Source organism: Hypanus sabinus, chromosome 25 (assembly GCF_030144855.1).
Source record: "Hypanus sabinus isolate sHypSab1 chromosome 25, sHypSab1.hap1, whole genome shotgun sequence".
NCBI classification, from domain to species: domain Eukaryota; kingdom Metazoa; phylum Chordata; class Chondrichthyes; order Myliobatiformes; family Dasyatidae; genus Hypanus; species Hypanus sabinus.
The window spans coordinates 1154901-1175180 of NC_082730.1; the positions used below are offsets into that span (position 1 = coordinate 1154901).

At 46.2% G+C, this 20280-nt stretch overlaps 1 protein-coding gene across 1 annotated transcript in view; it reads left to right on the forward strand.

The window, feature by feature from the left end:
* The first annotated feature begins 4033 nt into the window (after positions 1-4033).
* Positions 4034-20280, forward strand: part of cadm3 (cell adhesion molecule 3) — a 42285-nt gene continuing 26038 nt past the window's right edge. Inside the window, exons 1-2 of the mRNA XM_059950628.1 lie at positions 4034-4179; positions 11818-11967. Coding sequence (XP_059806611.1) covers positions 4098-4179; positions 11818-11967 — 232 coding nt within the window. The 5' untranslated portion in view covers positions 4034-4097. The remainder of the gene's footprint in view (positions 4180-11817; positions 11968-20280) is intronic.

Here is a 20280-nt window from a genome sequence, read left to right on the forward strand (position 1 = left end):
AACACCGCAGTCCAGGACCCAACACCGCAGACCAGGACCCAACACCGCAGACCAGGACCCCTCACCACAGTTTAGGACCCAAAACCGCAGTCCAGTACGCAACACCGCAGACCAGGACCCTACACCGCAGACCAGGCCCCAACACCGCAGACCAGGACCCCAGACTGTAGTACAGTACCCATCACCACTGTGCAATACCCCACACCTCAGACCAGTATCCCACACACAGACCTGTACCCCACATCACAGTCCAATACCCCTCACCAAGTTCCAATGCACCTCACCTGTACCCTTCTCCACAGTCCAATACCCCACACCAGAGAACAATACCCCAGACTGTAGTCCAGTACCCCTCCCCACAGACCAGTACCGCTCACCACAGACCAGTACCCCACATCACAGACCAGTACCCAACACCACAGTCCAGTACCCAACACCACAGTCCACCTCACCAATTTCAAATACCCCTCTCCACAGACCAATACCTAGCACCACAGTCCAGTACTCCACTCCACAGTCCAGTACCCACACCACAGTCCAGTACCCCACAGCACAGACCAGTCCCACACCACAGACCTGTCCCACACACCACAGACAAGTCCCACTCACCACAGAGCAATACCACCCACCACAGACCAGTACCCCTCACCACAGTCGAATACCCTACACCACAGTCGAATACCCCACACCACAGACCAATACCCTACACCACAGACCAGTACCCCAGACTGTAGTCCAGTACCCATCACCACAGTGCAGTACCCCACACCACAGTCGAATACCCCACATCACAGTCCAATACCGCACACCACAGTCCAATACCGCACACTACAGTCCAGTACCCCTTACCACAGTCCAGTACCCCACACCACAGTCCAGTACCCCACACCACAGTCCAGTACCCCACACCACAGTCCAGTACCCCACACCACAGACCAATAGCCCACATCACAGACCAATAGCCCTCACCACAGTCCAACACCCTTCGCCTCAGAGCAGTACCCCTCACCACAGACCAGTACCCCTCACCACAGTCCAATACCCCTCACTGTTCCAATACACCTCAACACAGTCCAATACCCCACAACACAGTCCAATACCCCTCACTAAGTTCCAATACCCCTCACCACAGTCCAGCACCCCTCACCTCAATCCAGTACCTCACTCCACAGTCCAGTACCCTTCACCTCTGACCAATACCCCTCACCACAGTCCAATACCCCACACCACAGACCAGTACCCCTTACCACAGACCAGTACCCCTCACTACAGTCCAGTACCCCACATCACAGTCCAATACCCCACTCCACAGTCCAATACCCACACAGCAGACCAATACCCCTCTCCACAGACCAATACCCCACATCACAGTCCAGTACCCCTCACCACAGGCTGGTACCCCTCACCACAGACCAGTGCCCCTCACCACAGTCCAGTACCCCACATCACAGTCCAACACCCCACACCAAAGACCAATACCCCTCACCACAGACCAACACCCCATACCACTGACCAATACGCCTCACCACAGAATTGTACATCACTGCATACTACTTTGCAATAGACCACAGTGAATTGTTGAGGGGAATGTGTCGGGGGTGAGGGAAACAGTTGTTGGAGGAGGTCATTAGGCAGGGAATGTGTCTGCAGGAAGTGAGTGTTTTGGTAGTTGGAAGTGCGACGAAGGCACAGATAAGGAGTCGTAGGAGCAGAACTGATGGAATAAGGAGAGTGGAAAGTTTTGTAGGTAGGGAGTGTTTTATGAACAATGGTGGAGGGAATATGGGAAAGTGGGAATTGACTAATAGAGAGTGAGAAAGTTGGAGTTATTCAGAAGGATGACAGAGGGATGGAACAGATGGGACAGAATGTTGTATCATTGGAGATACTGCAGCAAAGGACTGGGAGGGCAGAGAATAGAGTGGGGAAAAAAGCATCGGGAAGGACAGAATGGCATATGGGAGGTGGGTGCTGGGGAAAGTGGACTGGTTGAGGTGTCAATGGGAGTTCAAGTGGGAATTGGGAGAGCAAGTAAGGCATCCAAAAGAATGTGCCCAAGATGGAGAGAGGTACTGTATGTGATAGCAGGAGACAAGACAGACAAAGAGTTGAAGGGAAAAGAGGTTTCAGGAGAGGGTAGGGATAGAGCGGAGAGAATGAAGGAAGAGTGTGTCGGAGTTAAGAAAAGGAAAGACAGCGCGGGGAAGAGAGAGGGGAAGAGAGGAAGGGAGAGAAATAAGAGTTGGAAGGATGTGGTCAGAGGAAACATTCATCTTTCTCCTACTCTTGCCCTTTGACTCATCCTGGCCTTTACCCTCCCTCCCTACTGTCTACCTGTCACTCCCCCTTTACCTCTTCCTCCTGTCTCCACTCTTGCCTTTTTTCTCCCTTTCTTTCTTTTACCTTTATCTTCATTCACTGATTTCTCACCTTCTCCTCCTCCCCCCTGCTTCTACCATCATCTCTACCAGCTTGCCTTTGTCACTTCTCACCTTTCTTTTCTCCCATCCCCTCGCTCTTTCCTTCCCTTTCTTGCGCCACCTACTCTCTATTCTTCTCTCCCCTTATTTCTTCTTTCTCCTTTCTTTTCTGTTTTCCCTTCCTCCCTCTCATCATCTTGTTCCTACCCCTGTTTCCATCTCTTCCATCCTTGTGCTCTCCATCTCCCATTCCTCCCTCTGCTTCCTCTCTTTCCCTCCTCATTCCTCCTCTCATTTTCCTTCCCCCTCATTGCCATCCCCTCCACTCCCCTCCTCACGCCCTCTCCCATCCTCTCTCCCCCATCCTACCCACTCTCCACCCTCCCCCACCCTCACCCCCTCCCCATCCTCCCCTCTCCACCCTCCCCCATCCTCTCGTCCACCTCTCCCCTCCCCATCCTCTACCCCTGCATATTATCCTACCCCTCACCTCCTCTCCCTTCCCTATCTCCCCATCTTTCCCCTCCCCATCCTACCATCTCTCCCATCCTCCCCTCCCCACCCTCTCCCCATCCTCACCTCCTCACCATACTAGCCCCTCTCCACTTCCTCCCCTCCCCATCCTCTCCCCTGCATATTTTTCTACCCCTCACCTCCTCTCCTCTCAGCATCTTTCTACCCCCTCTCCTCCCTATCCTCTCCACCTCTCCCCATCCTCTATCTCCCCTCTCCACCCTCCCATTCTCTCCCCTCCTCATCCTCTCCTGTTCCTCGTCCTCTCCCCCTCCCCTTCTCTCCTTTGATTATCTCTTCTGTCCTTCTCTCCCATATGCACACTTCCTCCTCCTCGTTGCCCTCTCTCTCCCGTCTACCCCTCTCCACTCCATTCCCCCTCCACCCCTCTCTTTCCCGTCTATCCCTCTCCAGTCCTTTTCTCACTGCATTCTACCTTCCACCGCTCTCTCCCCCTCTCACTCCCCCACTTCCACTTTTCCTATTTCCATCCCCTTCACTTTGCCTACCCCTCCCCTCTTTCGTCTCACTGTTCTCCCATCTCCTCCCCCTTTCAACCCCCATGCCCTTACCTCCTTTCCTCCCATCTCCTCCCCTTCCACAGCCTACCACATCTTTTTTCTCTCCCTCTCTTCTCTTTACCCCTTTTCTCCCGTCCTTTCACTTAATTCCCCTCCTCTCTTCCCCCAGTTCTTGTTCTCCCTTCTAACCCCTTTCCCCCTCTCTTCCCTCCGGCATTTTTGCATCTTTCCCCTCTCCCCTCTGTCTTATCCCTCTCTTTCCGTCCACCCCTTCTCTCTTCCCACTCTCCCCATCGGACTCTGTTCTTACACCTCCCCATCTGTCCCCCATTGTCCTTCGCACCCTTCTCCCGCAGCCTCGGGAGGTGCTGATGCGGCACATCTCCGTCTGTCTCCCCACAGATCTGCGGCCGACCTGTTTACGGACGGCTGCTGCATTGGCTCTGCTGTCTGCCTGAGCTCGGCGTGGGCGCGGTCTCTCCCGGCTGCGCCCTTCCTGCGGATCCACTCGCCTTATTGGCAGCCGTGCCCCTCCCTCCGCCCCCTCCCCACTCCCCTCTCTTCCGTCCCTCCACTCCATCATCCAGATACCGAGGCTCGGCGCTTCGGCTCCTAGGACAGTGACCGGCTCCGCGTTGCCGCAATGTTGCTGCGGGTTGTCGTTTTGACATGCTGGCTGACGCCTCTCGTCCGCTGCAACTTACCCGTCGACTGCGGGTTGGAAGGTAGGGAGGGCAGAACTCGCCTGCATCCGTCTGATCGGTGGGAGAACCGGGATACCGGGACAGCAACAACAATCCCAAAACACGCAAACACAGAGACCGACAGTCTCTCTCTCCCTCGTTCACACACACACACCCACACAGAGAAACAAAATTCAGATAAAGGAACAGGAATGAGACACACACTTCGACAGAGACAGACGCACATCATACATACAAACACACCTAGACACAGGCAAACTCACTCAGGCATCCACAGACCGCGGTGGCCCCCCACCTGGTACCGAGTTATTTGGGACAGGGCGGCCGTATTGTTCCCCCGCTGTTTCCCGGGTTTGGGAGCGAGTGGCGGCTCCCGAGCGCAAAGCCCTTGTTTTTGCCAAGTGATGCATCGAATGGCGGCGATGTTCAGTCAGCGCTCACTGTCGCCCTTGCTCGCATCTCTGGACACCCAGTACTCGGCGTTTTGTCTTCACATAGAGCTGGATGTGGGGCGTGAGAGTGCAGGGTCTGGGGAAGCGACCAGGATACAGTGTCCGTGTGTATGTGTTAGTGATGGGTTGTTTGTTTGTTTGTCGTTTGTACGTTACAGGTTGTATGTGTGTGTTAGAGATGGGTTGTGTGTGTGTGTGTGTGTGTGTGTGTGTGTGTGTGTGTGTGTGTTACAGGTTGTATATGTGTGTTAGAGATGGGTTGTGTGTGTGTGTGTTACAGGTTGTATCTATGTGTTAGAGATTGTGTGTGTGTTAGTGTTCCGGAGATTGCGTTGAAGAGGGAATGTATGTGATAAGGGACAGGTCAGAGAGAGAGAATGAGAATGTGTGTGTGTGTGTGTGCAGGAGATAAACGGTGGGAATGAGACGCTGTGCGCTGGCGGCTCTCGGCGGGTTCAGTGGAAGGATGTTGCTTAACCTGCTGAATGCCTCCAACAGATTGCTGCTCCAGATTCCTGCATCCGCAGTCTCCTGTCTCTGTGAGAGAGACTGTGTCCTTTTGGGAGGGGTAGATTCCTTGTGCGTGTGGATGTTGTGTCTCGAGGTCTCCGCGGGGATGTGTCGCTGAAGGCGGTCTGTTTGGTGGGCTGTGGGACTGTGCTGGAGGGTGAGGACAGTGGTTACAGGGGAGACGAGTGGTCCCTTTGTTTTGAGGTGAAAGGTGATGGTGTGGAAGGCGCTGTTGTGGCTGGGGACACCATGTTAACACGGGAATTCTGTTTCAAGGAGGAATGTGTTTATCTTACGGCAGAGGGACTGTGCAGCGGGTCTGCATTGTCATCGGGGCTGCGATCATTTGGGTGGGGTCTGCTCTGTCTGGGGGGGGGGGGAGACAAGGAGAACCCGGATCATGATCTAGAGGCTGCCTGTTTATCTTCCTGTCAGTGACAGACGTCCCATCTGTTTCATCCCGTCATCTCCCTGCTTCATCCTTTCGCCCCCTCCCTCCGATCCGCAGCCCTTGTCAAGCACCCGTTCTGCGACACTGCGGGAGGAGGCGGCGCAGGATCCCGGAGGCTGCGGAGGGACCCTGGTACTGGGCTGCAGCAGCAGGAGTTGGCGACGGGCCATCCGCTGCGTGAGACCGGCCGGCCGCAGAGACGGGAAAAGCCGCAGGGAGGGGCAGTGTACCGTAGGGGCCCGACTCCTCACACAAACTCCCACGGCTACTCGATCTCCTCAGATCCTTAAGATCCCCGCTCCATCTCTTAATGTCCTCTCCGTTCCTCGCCCCTTCTCTCTCTCCCGCCCCCCAGCTATCCCTCTCTCTATTCTTCCCTCCCCCTCAGTGATCTCCACCTCTCTATTCTTGATTTGCTATTCCTTTTCTTTTTCAATCTTTTTATTGAATTTCATATATAAAAAAACATAATATAATAATATAGGTTATAACCTATATATAATATAGGTTATAAATGCATAAGACTTGAAATTGAATTAATAGTAGGATAACAATATCCTATTAAAATATCAACAGAAAAACATAGTACATTATCAATCAAGTCTATAATAGTTATATGAAAAAAATAAGAATAATCATCAAAAGAAAAAGAAAAAAATTACAAAAATACAGGCAAAAAATATAAAAAAATACTAAACTAAATTAACATGGGCAATACTAACAGATTATTTGTATATGATAGTGCCAAAAACTCCGGAACTCCATACCTGAACAAGCAGAGAGAAGGTCTGGAAAAGGCCAAATTAATTCATATGAAAATGTCGAATAAACGGTCCCCATGTTTCTTCAAATTTAATTGATGAGTCAAAAATAGTGCTTCTAATTTTTTCCAAGCTCAGAAAAGAAATAGTTTGAGAGAACCACTGGAAAGTGGTAGAAGGATTTACTTCTTTCCAATTTTGTAATATAGACCTTCTGGCCATTAATGTTACAAAAGCAATCATTCGTCTAATTGAAGGGGAAAATTGATTATCATCCTCATTTGGTATACCAAAAATTGCAGTAATAAAATGAGGTTGTAAATCGATATTCCAAATTGAGGAAATGGTAGCAAATATGTCCTTCCAATAGTTATATAAGGTGGGACATGACCAAAACATGTGGGTCAATGAAGCCACATCTGAATGACATCTGTCACATTGAGGGTTAATATGAGAATAGAATCGAGCAAGCTTATCTTTAGACATATGAGCTCTATGTACAATTTTAAATTGTATTAAAGCATGTTTAGCACATATAGAAGAAGAATTAACCATTTTTAAAATTTTTTCCCATTTTTCTATTGATATATTATATTGAAGTTCTTTTTCCCATTCTTGTTTAATTCTACCTGATATTTCTGGTTGTATCTTCATAATCATATTATAAATAAAAGCCACTAATCCCTTCTGATAGGGATTTAAGGTAAAAATCATACCTAAAAAGTCCATTGAAGTTGAATTGGGGAAGGATGGTAGAATTTTATATAAAAAATTTCTAATTTGTAAATATCTAAAAAAGTTAGATTTAGGTAACTCAAATTTGTTGGAAAGTTGGTCGAAAGACATCAAACTACCTTCAAAGAAAAGATCACGAAAACATTTTATACCTTTCCTTTTCCATATGCTAAAGGCTTGATCTGTCAAAGGTTTGAAAAAAAAAATTAAGTAAAATAGGGCTATCAAGAACAAAGTTTTTCAGAGTAAAAAATTTACGAAATTGAAACCAAATTCGTAATGTATGTTTGACAACAGGGTTGGATATCTGTTTATTGAATTTAACTAAATCGGCAGAAAGAGAAGAACCCAGAACGGAGAATAGAGAATATCCCTGTGCCTCATTGCATTCTAAATTTACCTACTGTGGGCACAATGGTGAATCCAAATCTGATTTCCAATAAATTAAGTTACGAATATTATTCGCCCAATAGTAAAATCTAAAGTTAGGTCGAGCTAAACCACCATCTTTTTTAGATTTTTGTAATTGCCTTTCACTTAACCTAGGATTTTTATTTTGCCACACCAATGAAGAAATTTTTGAATCAATGTTATCAAAAAAAGATTTAGGAATAAAAATTGGTAAAGCTTGAAATAAATATAAAAATTTTGGTAAAATCATCATTTTAATAGCATTAATCCGACCAACTAATGATAGGGATAAGGGAGACCATCTTGTAGTAAGTTGTTGAATTTGATAAAGCATAGGTAGAAAATTCAATGTAAATAAATCTTTATATTTCTTAGTAATTTTTATACCTAAATAGATAAAGTTATCATCAACAACTTTAAATGGTGTCCTTTCATTCAATAAAGTTTGCGCGTTTAAAGGGAATAAATCACTCTTATCCAAGTTTAGTTTGTAACCAGAAAAACTACCAAATTGAGCCAACAAGGATAAAATAGCGGGAATAGACCTGTCAGGATCAGAAATATATAACAACAAGTCATCAGCATAAAGTGATAACTTGTATAATTTCTCATTACGGGTAATACCAAAAATATTAGGAGATTCACGAATAGCAATGGCTAAAGGTTCTAATGCAATATTAAACAATAAAGGACTTAAGGGACAACCTTGTCTCGTACCACGAGATAATTGAGAAAAAGAAGATCTGTAATTATTTGTAAGAACAGAAGCAACAGGTTTATGATATATTAATTTGATCCATGATATAAAATTAGGACTAAAATTAAAATATCTCAAAGTGTTAAATAACTATGCCCATTCAACTCTATCAAAGGCTTTTTCAGCATCTAGTGAAATAACACATTCTGGAATTGTGGGTGATGAAGTATAAATTATATTAATCAATTTTCTAATATTAAAAAAGGAATACTGATTCCTAATAAAACCAGTTTGGTCTTCTGAAATAATCTGTGATAATACCTTTTCTAACCTAATAGCTAAAATTTTTGTAAGAATCTTAGAATCTACATTTAATAGTGATATAGGGCGATAAGATGCACATAAAGTGGGATCCTTATCTTTTTTAAGAATTAGAGAGATAGTAGCTTCATAAAAAGATTGAGGTAATCTCGTCTTAACAAATGCATCATTAAAAATTTCACATAGCCAAGGGGAAAGCAAAGAAGAAAAAGTTTTTAAAAATTCTATAATATAAACATCAGGACCAGGAGCTTTCCCTGAGTTCATTAATGAGATGGCCTCTCCTATTTCGGCCAGAGAGATAGGAGCATCAAACAAGCTACGATCTTCATCTGTCAGTTTGGGAATATTCAAATTGTTAAAAAAGTTATCCATCATGGACAGATCTTGATTTGCTATTCCCTCATCTCACTATCTCCATCAAGCCTCCCATCTCTCCAACTTTCACAACCCTCTCTCTTCCCCTCTCAGTCCCCAACCACTCTCCAGAGCATCATTCTTCCCTCTCTCACCAACCGTTTCATCCCACGACTCTCCCCTCTGTACTTCCCCTCCACCTTCTCCCCCACAACTCCCCTCTCTCCCTTTCCTCTCACTTCTGTTGTATCTACCCCTCATCATCCCCTTTACCCCTGCCTCTTTCCCATCCCTCCCCATCTCTCTCCTCTCTCTGCATCTCTGCCCATCCTCTCCCAATCTTTCCCCATCTCTCTTCCCATCTATCTTCCCACCCCTCTTCCCATCTCTGTTCTCAACACCCTCCTCATCTCCATCCCCATCACCCTTTCCCCATCTCTCTCCTCTCTCCTCCAGCTATTTCACACCATTCCCATGCACATCTTCCCTCCTTTTCTGTCCCACACCACTCTCTCCCCTTCCACTCTCTTTCCCCATCATGCCTGCCTCCTCCTCCTCCCTGTATTCCCACCTACCCCCTTCCACTGTAACCCATCCTCTTTCCCCCTTTATCTTCTCATCTCACCATCTTACCCACACTGTCCTCCCTGCTTTATCCCCTCCTCTACCTCTACACCCACTCCTCCTGCGCATCCCCCCTCATAACTTATCTTCTCTACTTCCTGCTCTCTCTGTCAATCTCTCACACCCCTCACCTCTTTCCACTTTGCTCACCCTAATCTCATTGTACCTCTCCCCAATTTCTATACTCTTCCCTGGCCTGCTTTCCCCTTTCCACTCTCCTGTCTCTAAACCCTTCCCCAACCTCTCCATTTCCCCTTGACACCCTACCTCTCTCTACCCAGTCTTCCCACATGCCCCCTCCTCCCTCTATGCCCTCTCATTCCGTCTCCCTCCTCCATCTATTTCTCCCTCTATCCCATTCCTTCTCTCGCTTCCTCTCTCTCCCCACCTCTCTCCCCCTCTCTCCCCACCTCTCTCCCCACCTCTCTCCCACCTCTCCCCACCCCTCCTCTCTATCCCCTCCTCTCCTCCACCTCTATTACCCATCTCTATCCTCTCCCCCACCTCTCTCATCCTCTCTCCCCTACACATCTAACCCCTCCTCTCTTCCCCCACCTCTATACCAACCTCTTTCTCCCCCATCTCCATCTTCCCTCTCTCCTCTGTTCTCCACCTCTCTCCCCTCCTCTCTCTCTTTCTATCTCCTCCATTTCTATCCCCTCCTCTCTGGCTCACCTATCTCCCCTCCACTTTTATCCCCTTCTGTCTCTCTCCCCCTATCTGTCCCCACCTCTCTTCCCCAACTCTCCCCTCCTCTCTATTCCTCATCTCCCCCCATCCCAACCTCTCTCCACCATCTCTATCCCCTCTTCTCTGCCCACCTATCTCCCCTACACTTCTATCCCCTCCTCTTTCTCCCCATCACCTTCTCTCTACACCCACCTTTATTGCTTCCTCTCTCCTCAACCTCTATATCCTCCTCTCTTTGCCCAACTCTATCCCTTCCTCTCTCCTCCAACTTCTATCCACTCTGCTCTCTCCCCTATCTGTCCCCACCTCTCCTCCCTTCTCTATTCCCCATCTCTGATCTCTGTCTCCTCCTCTCTATCCCCAAACCTCTATCACCTTCTATTTCCCACCTATTCCAACCTCTCTCTCCCACCTCTATCCCCTTCTCTCTTCCCTACCTCTATCCCCTCCTATCTCCCTAAATGTGGGGGAGAAAGAGCAGGGGATAGAGGTGGAGGGCAGATACCTCCCCCACTTCTATCCCAACCTTTCTCACCCACCTCTATTCCCTTCCCCTCTCCGTTCTCTCTCCATTCCCCCTCCTCTTCGCTCCTCCTCCCTATGGCCTCTCCCTTCCCCTCCATCTCTCTCTCTCCCTCTTTCCTCCTCTTCTCTAAAGCACCTTCCTTCCCCCTCCCTCTTTCTCTCCCTCTGCCCTTCCCCTCTTTATCCCCCTTCTCCCTTTGTCTCTCTCCCTCTTCCCTCTGCCTCTCTCCTTCCCTCTCCTCTCTATCCCCTCTCCCTTCCTCCTTCATCTTTCCCTTTTCCCTTTCCCTCTCTATCCCCTCTCTCTTCCCCCTCTGCCTCTCCCTCTTCCCTCCCCATACCCTCTTTCTTCCTCCTCTGCCTCTCTCCCCTCCTTCTCTATCCCCTCTCCCTCTTCCCTTCTCTGTCTATCCCCTCTCCCTTCCCCCTCCATCTCTCTCCCTTTCTCACCCACTTCTCATCAACGTATGCTCAACTCCATTCTCTTACTCTTGTCCACTCACTCGCCTGCTGCTGCACCTCCCTGTCTCTCATTTTTTCTCTCCCCTGTCCCCCTCTCTATTCCCCTACTTTCCTTTGTCCTTCTCTGCAATTATTTTCCATTGCTCTCTCCCCTTGCTAACCCCACCCTTGCGTGTCCACCCCTCTCTTTCCCCTCCTACCCTCTTTCCAACCTATTCTTTCTCCTCCTTCACTCGTGCACTCTCTCTGTACCTCCCACTTACATTCATTTTCTGCCTTACCTCCTCTTCCTATCCCTCCTCTGCTCTGTACCCAGCACTGACTCTCCCTTGGCCCCTTCTCTCTCTCCCTCTCCCCCTCACACCTTCCACCTCCTCCCCTCTCTCTCCCTGTCTGTCTCTCCCTCACTCTCTTTTGTCTTTCCACCCTCACTCACTCTCCTGCCTCTGTCCCCTCTACCCTTCTTCACTCTCCCTTGAAACTCCTCTTCTCTCTCCTACCCCAGATACTGTCTTTTGTTTGTCCCCCTTCCCTGTCTCACTCATCTCCCACTCTTACTTTTTCTAAATATTCTTCCCTCCTACCTACTTCCACCCACCCCTTTACCCTATTGCTTCCCCCCCACTCCCAGTGCTGACCTTGTCTCTGTTGCTTTCTCCCCAGAGGCCGAGTTGCTGTGCCCAGTCACCAAGGACGAGAAGGTACAGGAGCGTGGCACAGTGACCCTCCGTTGTACGGTCCAGGAGAACGACAACTCCTCCCTACAGTGGTCAAACCCCACTCAGCAGACCCTCTACTTCGATGACAAGAAAGGTAGGAGGGGAGAGGGGCATGGAGGTAGGGAGAAGGGCGCTGAGAGTTGGGAGGGAGGATGTGGGGAGGGGAAGGCGAAAAGGCGAAGGGATGGGCAGATGAAGCATGGCCAGGATAGTGCCCAAGGAGCCAGGATCTCTGCCAGGCCATGGCCCCTCTCCTGCTTCCAACTATCCATGTATCCCCTGGATCTCCAAAGATGTAAATCTACAACATACACACCAGACTACAGATACTCTCCCCTCCCCATTCCCTTCCCCTTCTCCCTATCCTCCTCTCCTCCTGGTCCCCTTCTCTTTCCTTCTTGTCCTCTTTCCTCTCCCTCCCCATCTATCTTGACCTTCCTCCCCTTTTCCTTCCACCCTCTTCCTCATCCCCTCCATACTCTCCTCTATTCTTACTTCCCCTACCCCCTCCTCACCCCCTCCTTTCTGTTTCCCCACCTCCCCTTCCCTGCTCTTCGTCCCTTCCTCTCTCCCTCAATCTTATCCCTTCCTCACTCCTCCCTGACTCTTCCACCAACATCTTGTACAATTGTCCCATCTCTTCTACCAAATGCCCCCTCTGAGGAGGGCAGGTTTTCTGTGTGTCTTTTTCATCAAGTTCTTCACGTGTGTCACCACTTCCAGGAAGCTGTGAAGTTTCAGCCCAAGACTCGCCTCCTAAAGGTCCTGCCATTTACTGTATACATTATTCGTACATTCACATCCCAAAGAGAAGCACCTTACAGACTAAACTCCATCTGCCATTTCTCTGCCCACATTTCCAACTCATCTGCATCCTTTAATAATCTTCCTCAACATTCACAATTCCTCAGCTTGTGTGTCACCTGGAAGGTTATTAATCAGCCCATCTGCACTTTCATCCAGTCGTTTATATATATCACTAACAACAGAGGCCCCAGCATAGGTCCATACAGAACAGTATTGGTCACAGGCAGTATAGCAGCCCTCCACTACTGCCCCCTCTCTTCTATGTCCAAACCAATTTTGAATCCATTCTATCAAGTCTAAACTCCATGCACCTGGATGAGCCTAGCGGAGGGAACTTGTCCAACGCCTTCCTTAAAGTCCATCTAGACAACATCCACTGACCTACCCTCATTGATCACATCCCCAAAAAAAGCAATCAAATTTGATAGACAGGACCTCCACACCTTGTCCCTAATATACTTGTGATGTAGGTTGATCTTATTCTAAAGAATCATCAGTAGCTTTCTTACCACTGATGTTAGACTCACAGGCCTATATTGTCCTGGTTTGTTGTTACTGCTTTTCTTAAGCACAGAAACAAAACTGGCTATTCTCCAGTCCTCTGGGGCCTCATCTATTGCTACAAGGATTTCTGTCAAAGCCCCAGCAGTCATCCCTCTTGCCTTTCTCAGTGACGTGGAATAGATCCCATCAGGCATTTACCTTAATAAACTCCAACAGGTGTTAACACATTTTCCTTTTGATATCAACATGTCCTGGAAATCACCATACCCCTCCCTGGTCTCACTAATCTCTAAGACCTTCTCCTGGGTGAATACTGATGGATAGTCCTTAATTAGGACCTCAGCCACATCCTCTGGCCCCAGACATTAATTCCCTCCATTGTTCTTGAGTGGTCCTACCCTCTCCCTAGCTGCCTACTTATTTTTAATATACATATACAGTTAAATATCTTGAGATTCTCTGTGATTTTAGTTGCTAAGAACATGTTATGTCTCTTTTTATCCCTCCCAATTCCCTGATTAATTTCTCACCTGCTTCTCAAGGGCCCTGTCTGATTTCAGCTTCCTTTTCTCTCAACAACCGAGGTTTTTGAACTTGTTGTCTTTGTCTTTCTTCCTCACAGGAACACGCAGGTCTGAAATTCTGACCAACTGCCCTTTAAACATCTCTCACATCAGATGTGAACTTACCCAGTAAAATCCTCTCCCGATCTACTTTGCTCTGCTCCTGCCTGATACTGTGGTGATTAACCTTATCCTTATCCAAAACTACGTGAAGACCTAGTACAACAATTTTTGAAATACTCACCCACTAAATCTCCAGTTACCTGGTCAGGCTCATTTCCCAGTATGGCCCTTTCCCTGGTTGAATTACCTACGTACTGATTCAAAAAGTTCTGAATGCACCTAATAAATTCTGCCCCATCTAAGCCTTTGGTATTAAGGTAGCTCCTGTCCTTATTGGGGAAGTTAAGGTCACCCACCTGAATTACCTTATTGTTTTTGTCCTTCCCATGATCTGCCTACAAACCTATTCCCTTGTCTCCCACTGGTTTATTTATTGGGAGGTCTATAGTATATGCCCGTCAGAGTATACATACCTTTCTTATTCCCAAGCTTGACCCATTTTGCTTCACTGGACAAGTTTTCTGGGTCGTCCACTCAGAGTACAGTTGTGACTTTCTCCCTGGTCAGTAGAGCAGCTTTCCACCTCATTACATTTCTCCCTGTCTCATCTGAATCCTGGACCATTGGGCTGCTGGTCCGGCCCTTCCCCCAACAGACAGACAGACATAGTTTATTGATCCCAAGGAAAATTGGGTTTCATTACAGCTGCACCAACCAAGAATAGTGTAGAAATATAGCAATATAAAACCATAAATAATTCAATAATAGTAAGTTAATCATGCCAAGTGGAAATAAGTCCAGGACCAGCCTATTGGCTCAGGGTGTCTGACACTCCGAGGGAGGAGTTGTAAAGTTTGATGGCCACAGGCAGGAATGACTTCCCATGATGCTCAGTGTTACATCTCGGTGGAATGAGTCTCTGGCTGAATGTACTCTTATGCCTAACCAGTACATTATGGAGTGGATGGGAGTCATTGTCCAGGATGGCAATGAACAAAGTCTCTGTAATGACCACAAAACCAGGCCAATAAGTACTGACTTATATGACATTTTGTTTTGCAGCAGCAGTATGGTGTAAATACATGAACATTACTACAAACTACAAAAATCAATAGTGCAAAAAAGAAAGGAATAGCAAGGAAAGGAATAGCAAGTTCATGGACTGTTCAGAAATCTGACCGAGAAGGGGAAGAAGCTCTTCCTAAATCATTGGGTTTGGAATTCCCAAGAGAGGGAATTTGTACTACGCCTATGAGATATCTTTTTAGAGCAGTTTGTGGTTGAGCCCACTAAGGGTATGGCAATTCTGGATTGGGTGTTATGTAATGATCCAGATTTGATTAGGGAGCTTCAGGTAAAGGGACCTTAGGAGGCAGTGATCATAATATGATGGGCTTCACAAATAGTTTGAGAAAGAAAAGGTAAAATCAGATGCATCAGTATTATAGTGGAGTAAGGGGAATATAGGGGCATGAGAAAGGAGAAGGCTAAAGTTTACTGTAAAGGGATATTAGCAGGGATGATGGCAGAACAGCAATGGTTGCAGTTCCTGAGGGGAATTTGGAAAACACAGGAATGATACATCCCAACTATGAAGAAGTATTCTAAAGGGAGGTTGAGGCAACCGTAGCTGGGAAGGGAAGTCAAAGGCAGCATAAAAGCAAAAGGGAGAGCACGTAATACAGCAAACATTAGTGGGAAGGAAACTTTAAAAACCAACAGAAAACAACTAAAAAGCCATAATGACAGAAAAGATGAAACATGAAGGTAATTTAGCCAATTAATATAAAAGTGGATACAAAAAGTATTTTTAGATATACAGAGTCAATGAAGAGTAAAAGAGAGACAAGAGTAGATATTGAACTGCTGGAAAGTGACACAAAGAGGTAGTAATGGGGAACAAAGAAATGGTGGATGAAGTGCGTAAGTATTTTGTATTAGTCATAACTGTGAAAGACACTAGCAGAATACTAGAAATATGAGAGTGTCAGGGGGCAGACATGACTGTCATTGCTATTACTAAGGAGAGATGCTTATGAAGTTAAAAAGTCTGAAAGTAGATAAGTCACCTGGACCAGATGGACTACACCAGAGAGATTGTGAAGGCATCAGTAATGATCTTTCAAGAATTACCAGATTCTGGAATGTTTCCAGAGCATTGGAAAATTGCAAATGTTACTTGGGTCTTTAAGAAGGGAACGAGGCAGAAGAAAGGAAATTATAGGCCAGTTAGCCTGATTTCAGTGGTTGGAAAGATGATGGAGTCCATTATTAAGGATGAGGTTTCAGAGTACTTGGAGACATAAGATAAAATAGGATAAAGTCAGCATGGATTTTTCAAGGGAAAATATTGCCTGACTAATCTGTTAGAATTCTTTGAGGAAATTTTGGGCAAGATAGACAATGGAGAATCAGTGGGTGTCGTTGATTTAAATTTTCAGAAGGCCCTTGACAAGGTGATGCACATGAGGCTCCATAACAAGATAAGAGCTCATGGTACTTTAAGGAATGTATGAGCTTGGATAGAAGATTGGTTGACTGGCAGGAGGCAAAGAATGAGAATAAAGAGAGCCTTTTCTGATTGGTTGCCAGTGACTAGTGGTGTTCCACGGGGGACAGTGTTGAGACCACTTCCTTTCACCTTATATGTCAATGATTTGGACGAAGGACTTGATGCCTTTGTGGCAAAGTTTGTAGATGATGTGAAGGCAGGTGAAGGGACAGGTAGTAATGAGGAAGTAGAGAGGCTACAGAAGGATAGATAGGCAAAGGGAATGGGCAAGAATGTGGCAGATGGAATAGAGTGCCAGAAGTGCATGGTCATGCAATTCGAGAGAAGGAGTAAAAGCATGGACTATTTTCTAAAAGGGGAGAAAATTCAAAAATCAGAAGTGCAAGGGTACTTGTGAGTCCTTGTGCAGGATTCCATAAAGATTAACTTGCAGGTTGAGTCAGTGGTAAGGAAGGCAAATGCAATGTCAGCATTCATTTTGAGAGGACCAGAATACAAATGCAACAATATAATGCTGAGGTTTTATAAGCCATTGGTCAGATTGCATCTGGAGTATCGTTAATAGTTTTAGGCCCCTTATCTAACAAAAGATGTCCTGGCATTGTAGAAGGTCCAGAGGAGTTCACAAGCATGATCCCAGAAAAGAAAGGGTTAACATATAAGGCTTATTTGATGGCTCTGGGCCTATATTCACTGGAGTTTAGGAGAATGGGTGGTGGGGGGGGGGGGGGTCTCATTGAAACATTGACATTTGACAAGGTCCTGCATGGGAGGTTCGTCAAGAAGGTTTAGTTTCTTGGCATTCAAGATGAAGTAGTAAATTGTATTAGACAGTGGCTTTGTGGGAGAAGCCTGAGAGTGTTAGTAGATGGTTGCCTGTTTGACTGGAGGCCTGTGACTAGTGGTGTGTCACAGGGATCAGTGCTGGGTCCATTGTTGTTTGTCATCTATATCAATGATCTGGATGATAATGTGGTTAATTGGATCAGCAAGATTCACGGGTGTAGTGGACAGCAAGGAAGACTAACTGTGCTTGCAATGGGATCTGGATCAGCTGGAAAAATGCAGATAGAATTTAATGCAGACTAGTGCAAGGTGTTGCCCTTTGGTAAGACCAACAAGGATAGGTCTTACATAGTGAATGGTAGGGCACTGAGGAGTGTGGTAGAACAAAGAGATCTGGGAATACAGGTCCATAATTCATTGAAAGTGGTGGTAGAGCTAGATAGGGCTATAAAGAAAACTTTTGGCACATTGGCCTTTGTAAATCAAAGTACTGAGTACAGAAGATGGGATATTATGTTGAGATTGTATAAGACATTTGGTGAGGCCTAATTTGGAGTATTGTCTGCAGTTTTTGTTACCTACCTGAAGGAAAGATGTAAACAAGGTTGAAAGAGTACAGAGAAAATTTACAAGGATGTTGCCAGAACTGGAGGCCCTGAGTTATAGGGAAAGATTGAACCATTTAGGACTTTATTCCCTGAAATATAGAAGATTGAAGAGAGATTTGATAGAGGTATACAAAATTATGAGGGATATGATAGGGTAAATGCAAACCAGGCTTTTTGCACTGAGGTTGGGTGGGACTACAACTAGAAGCCATGGGTTAAAGGTCAAAAGTTTAAGAGGAACATGATGGAAAATTTCTTCATGGAGAGGGTTGTGAGAGTGTGGAATCAGGTGCCAGTGCAAGTGGTGCATGCCAACTTGATTTCAATCTTAAGAGAAGTTTGAATAGGAGCATGGATAGTTGAGGTATGGAGGTCTATGGTCCAGGTGCAAGTTGATGGGTATGAGCAGTTTAAATGGATCAGCATAAACTAGAAAGGATGAAGGGCCTGTTTCTGCAATGTCCAAACATGTTTTCTGTAACTATGAAAACTACTGAATATTGGTCAGTATAGATAGAGTACATGTAGAGAGGATTTTTCCTATAGTGGGGGTCTCGGACTGGAGGCCACCTGCTCAGAATTGAGAGATGTCCGTTTAGAACAGAGATAAGGAAAAATTGCTTTGGTAAGAGGATAGTAAGTTTGTGGAATTCATTATCACAACTGGCTGTGCAGGCCAAGTCAGTGGGTACTTAAGGTGGAGGTTGAATTGGGATAATAAATCAGCAATCAGATAATCAATCATGAATCCATGTATCCATGAACTTCCCGTCAGATAAGACCATGAGACATAGAAGCAGAATTAAGCCAATTGAGACTGCTCCATCATTCCATCATGGCTGTTCCCGGATCCCACTCAACTCCATACCACTGCCTTCTCACCATATCCTTTGATGCCCTGACTGATCAGGAAAAAATCAACTTCCGTCTTAAGTGTATGCACGGACTTGGCCTCCACTTCAGTTTGTGACAGAGCATTCCACAGATTCACTACTCTCTGGTGAAAAAAAATCCTGCTTACCTTTCTTCTAAAAGGTCACCCCTCAATTTTGATGCTGTGCCCTCTAGTTCTGGATAGTCCCACCATAGGAAACATACTCTCCACATCCATCTTATCTGGTCCTTTCAACATTCAGTAGGTTTCAAAGAGATTTCCCAAACATTCTTCTAAATTCCAGTGAGTACAGGCCCAAAGCTGCCAAACACTGCTCATATGTTAACCCCTTCATACCCAGAACCATCCTCGTGAACCTCCTCTGGACTCCCTCCAATGACAACACATTCTTTCTAAGATATGGAGCCCAAAACTTAACAATGTTCCAAGTGCAGCCTCACTAGTGTCTCATAAAGCTTCAGCATTATCTCCTTGCTTTTATATTCTATTACCCTTAAAATAAATGACAACATTGCATTTGCCTTCTTCACCGCAGACTCAACCTGTGAATTAACCTTCTGGGAGTCTAGCATGAGGGCTCCTAAGTCCCTCTGCACCTCTGATGTTTGAACTTTCTCCCCATTTAGATAACAGTCTGCACTATTGTTCCTTTTACTAAAATGCATTATCATACATTTTCCAACACTATTCCAGCTGCCACTTTTTTTGCCCATTCTTCCAATTTGTCTAAGTCCTGCAATTGCATTGTTTCCTCAGCACTACCTACCCCTCCATTTTTCAAGGTTTTAAAGGTACATTTAATGTCAGAGAAATAAAAACATGAAACATAGAAAACCTACAGCACAATACAGGCCCTTTGGCCCACAAAATTATGCTGAACATGCCCCTACCTTAGAAATTACTAGGCTTTCCCTCTATTTTACTAAGCTCCATGTATACCTAAAAGTCTCTTAAAAGACCCTACTGTATCTGCCTCCACCACTGTTGCCGGCAGCCCATTCCATGCACTCACTACTCTCTGAGTAAAAAACTTACCCCTGACATCTCTGTACCTACTCCCCAGCACCTTAAACCTGTGTTCTCTTGTGGTAACCATTTCAGCCCTGGGAAATAAGCCTCTGACTATCCACACGATCAATGCCTCTCATCATCTTATACACCTCTATCAGGTCACTTCTCATCCTCCGTCTCTCCTAGGAGAAAAGGCCGAGTTCACTCAACCTATTCTCATAAGGCATGCTCCCCAATCCAGGCAACATCCTTGTAAATTTCCTTTGCACCCTTTCTATGGCTTCCACATCCTTCCTGTAGTGAGGCAACCAGAAATGAGCACAGTACTCCAAGTGGGGTTTGACCAGGATCCTATATAGCTGCAACATTACCTCTCGGCTCCTAAATTCAATTCCACGGTTGATGAAGGCCAATACACCATTCGCTTTCTTAACCACAGAGTCAACCTGAGCAGCTGCTTTGAGTGTCCTATGGACTCGGACCCCAAGATCCCTCTGATCCTCCACACTGCCAAGAGTCTTACCATTAATACTATATTCTGCCATCATATTTGAGCTACCAAAATGAACCACTTCACACTTAGCTGGATTGAACTCCATCTGCCACTTCTCAGCCCAGTTTTGCATCCTATCAATGTCCCGCTGTAAACTCTGACAGA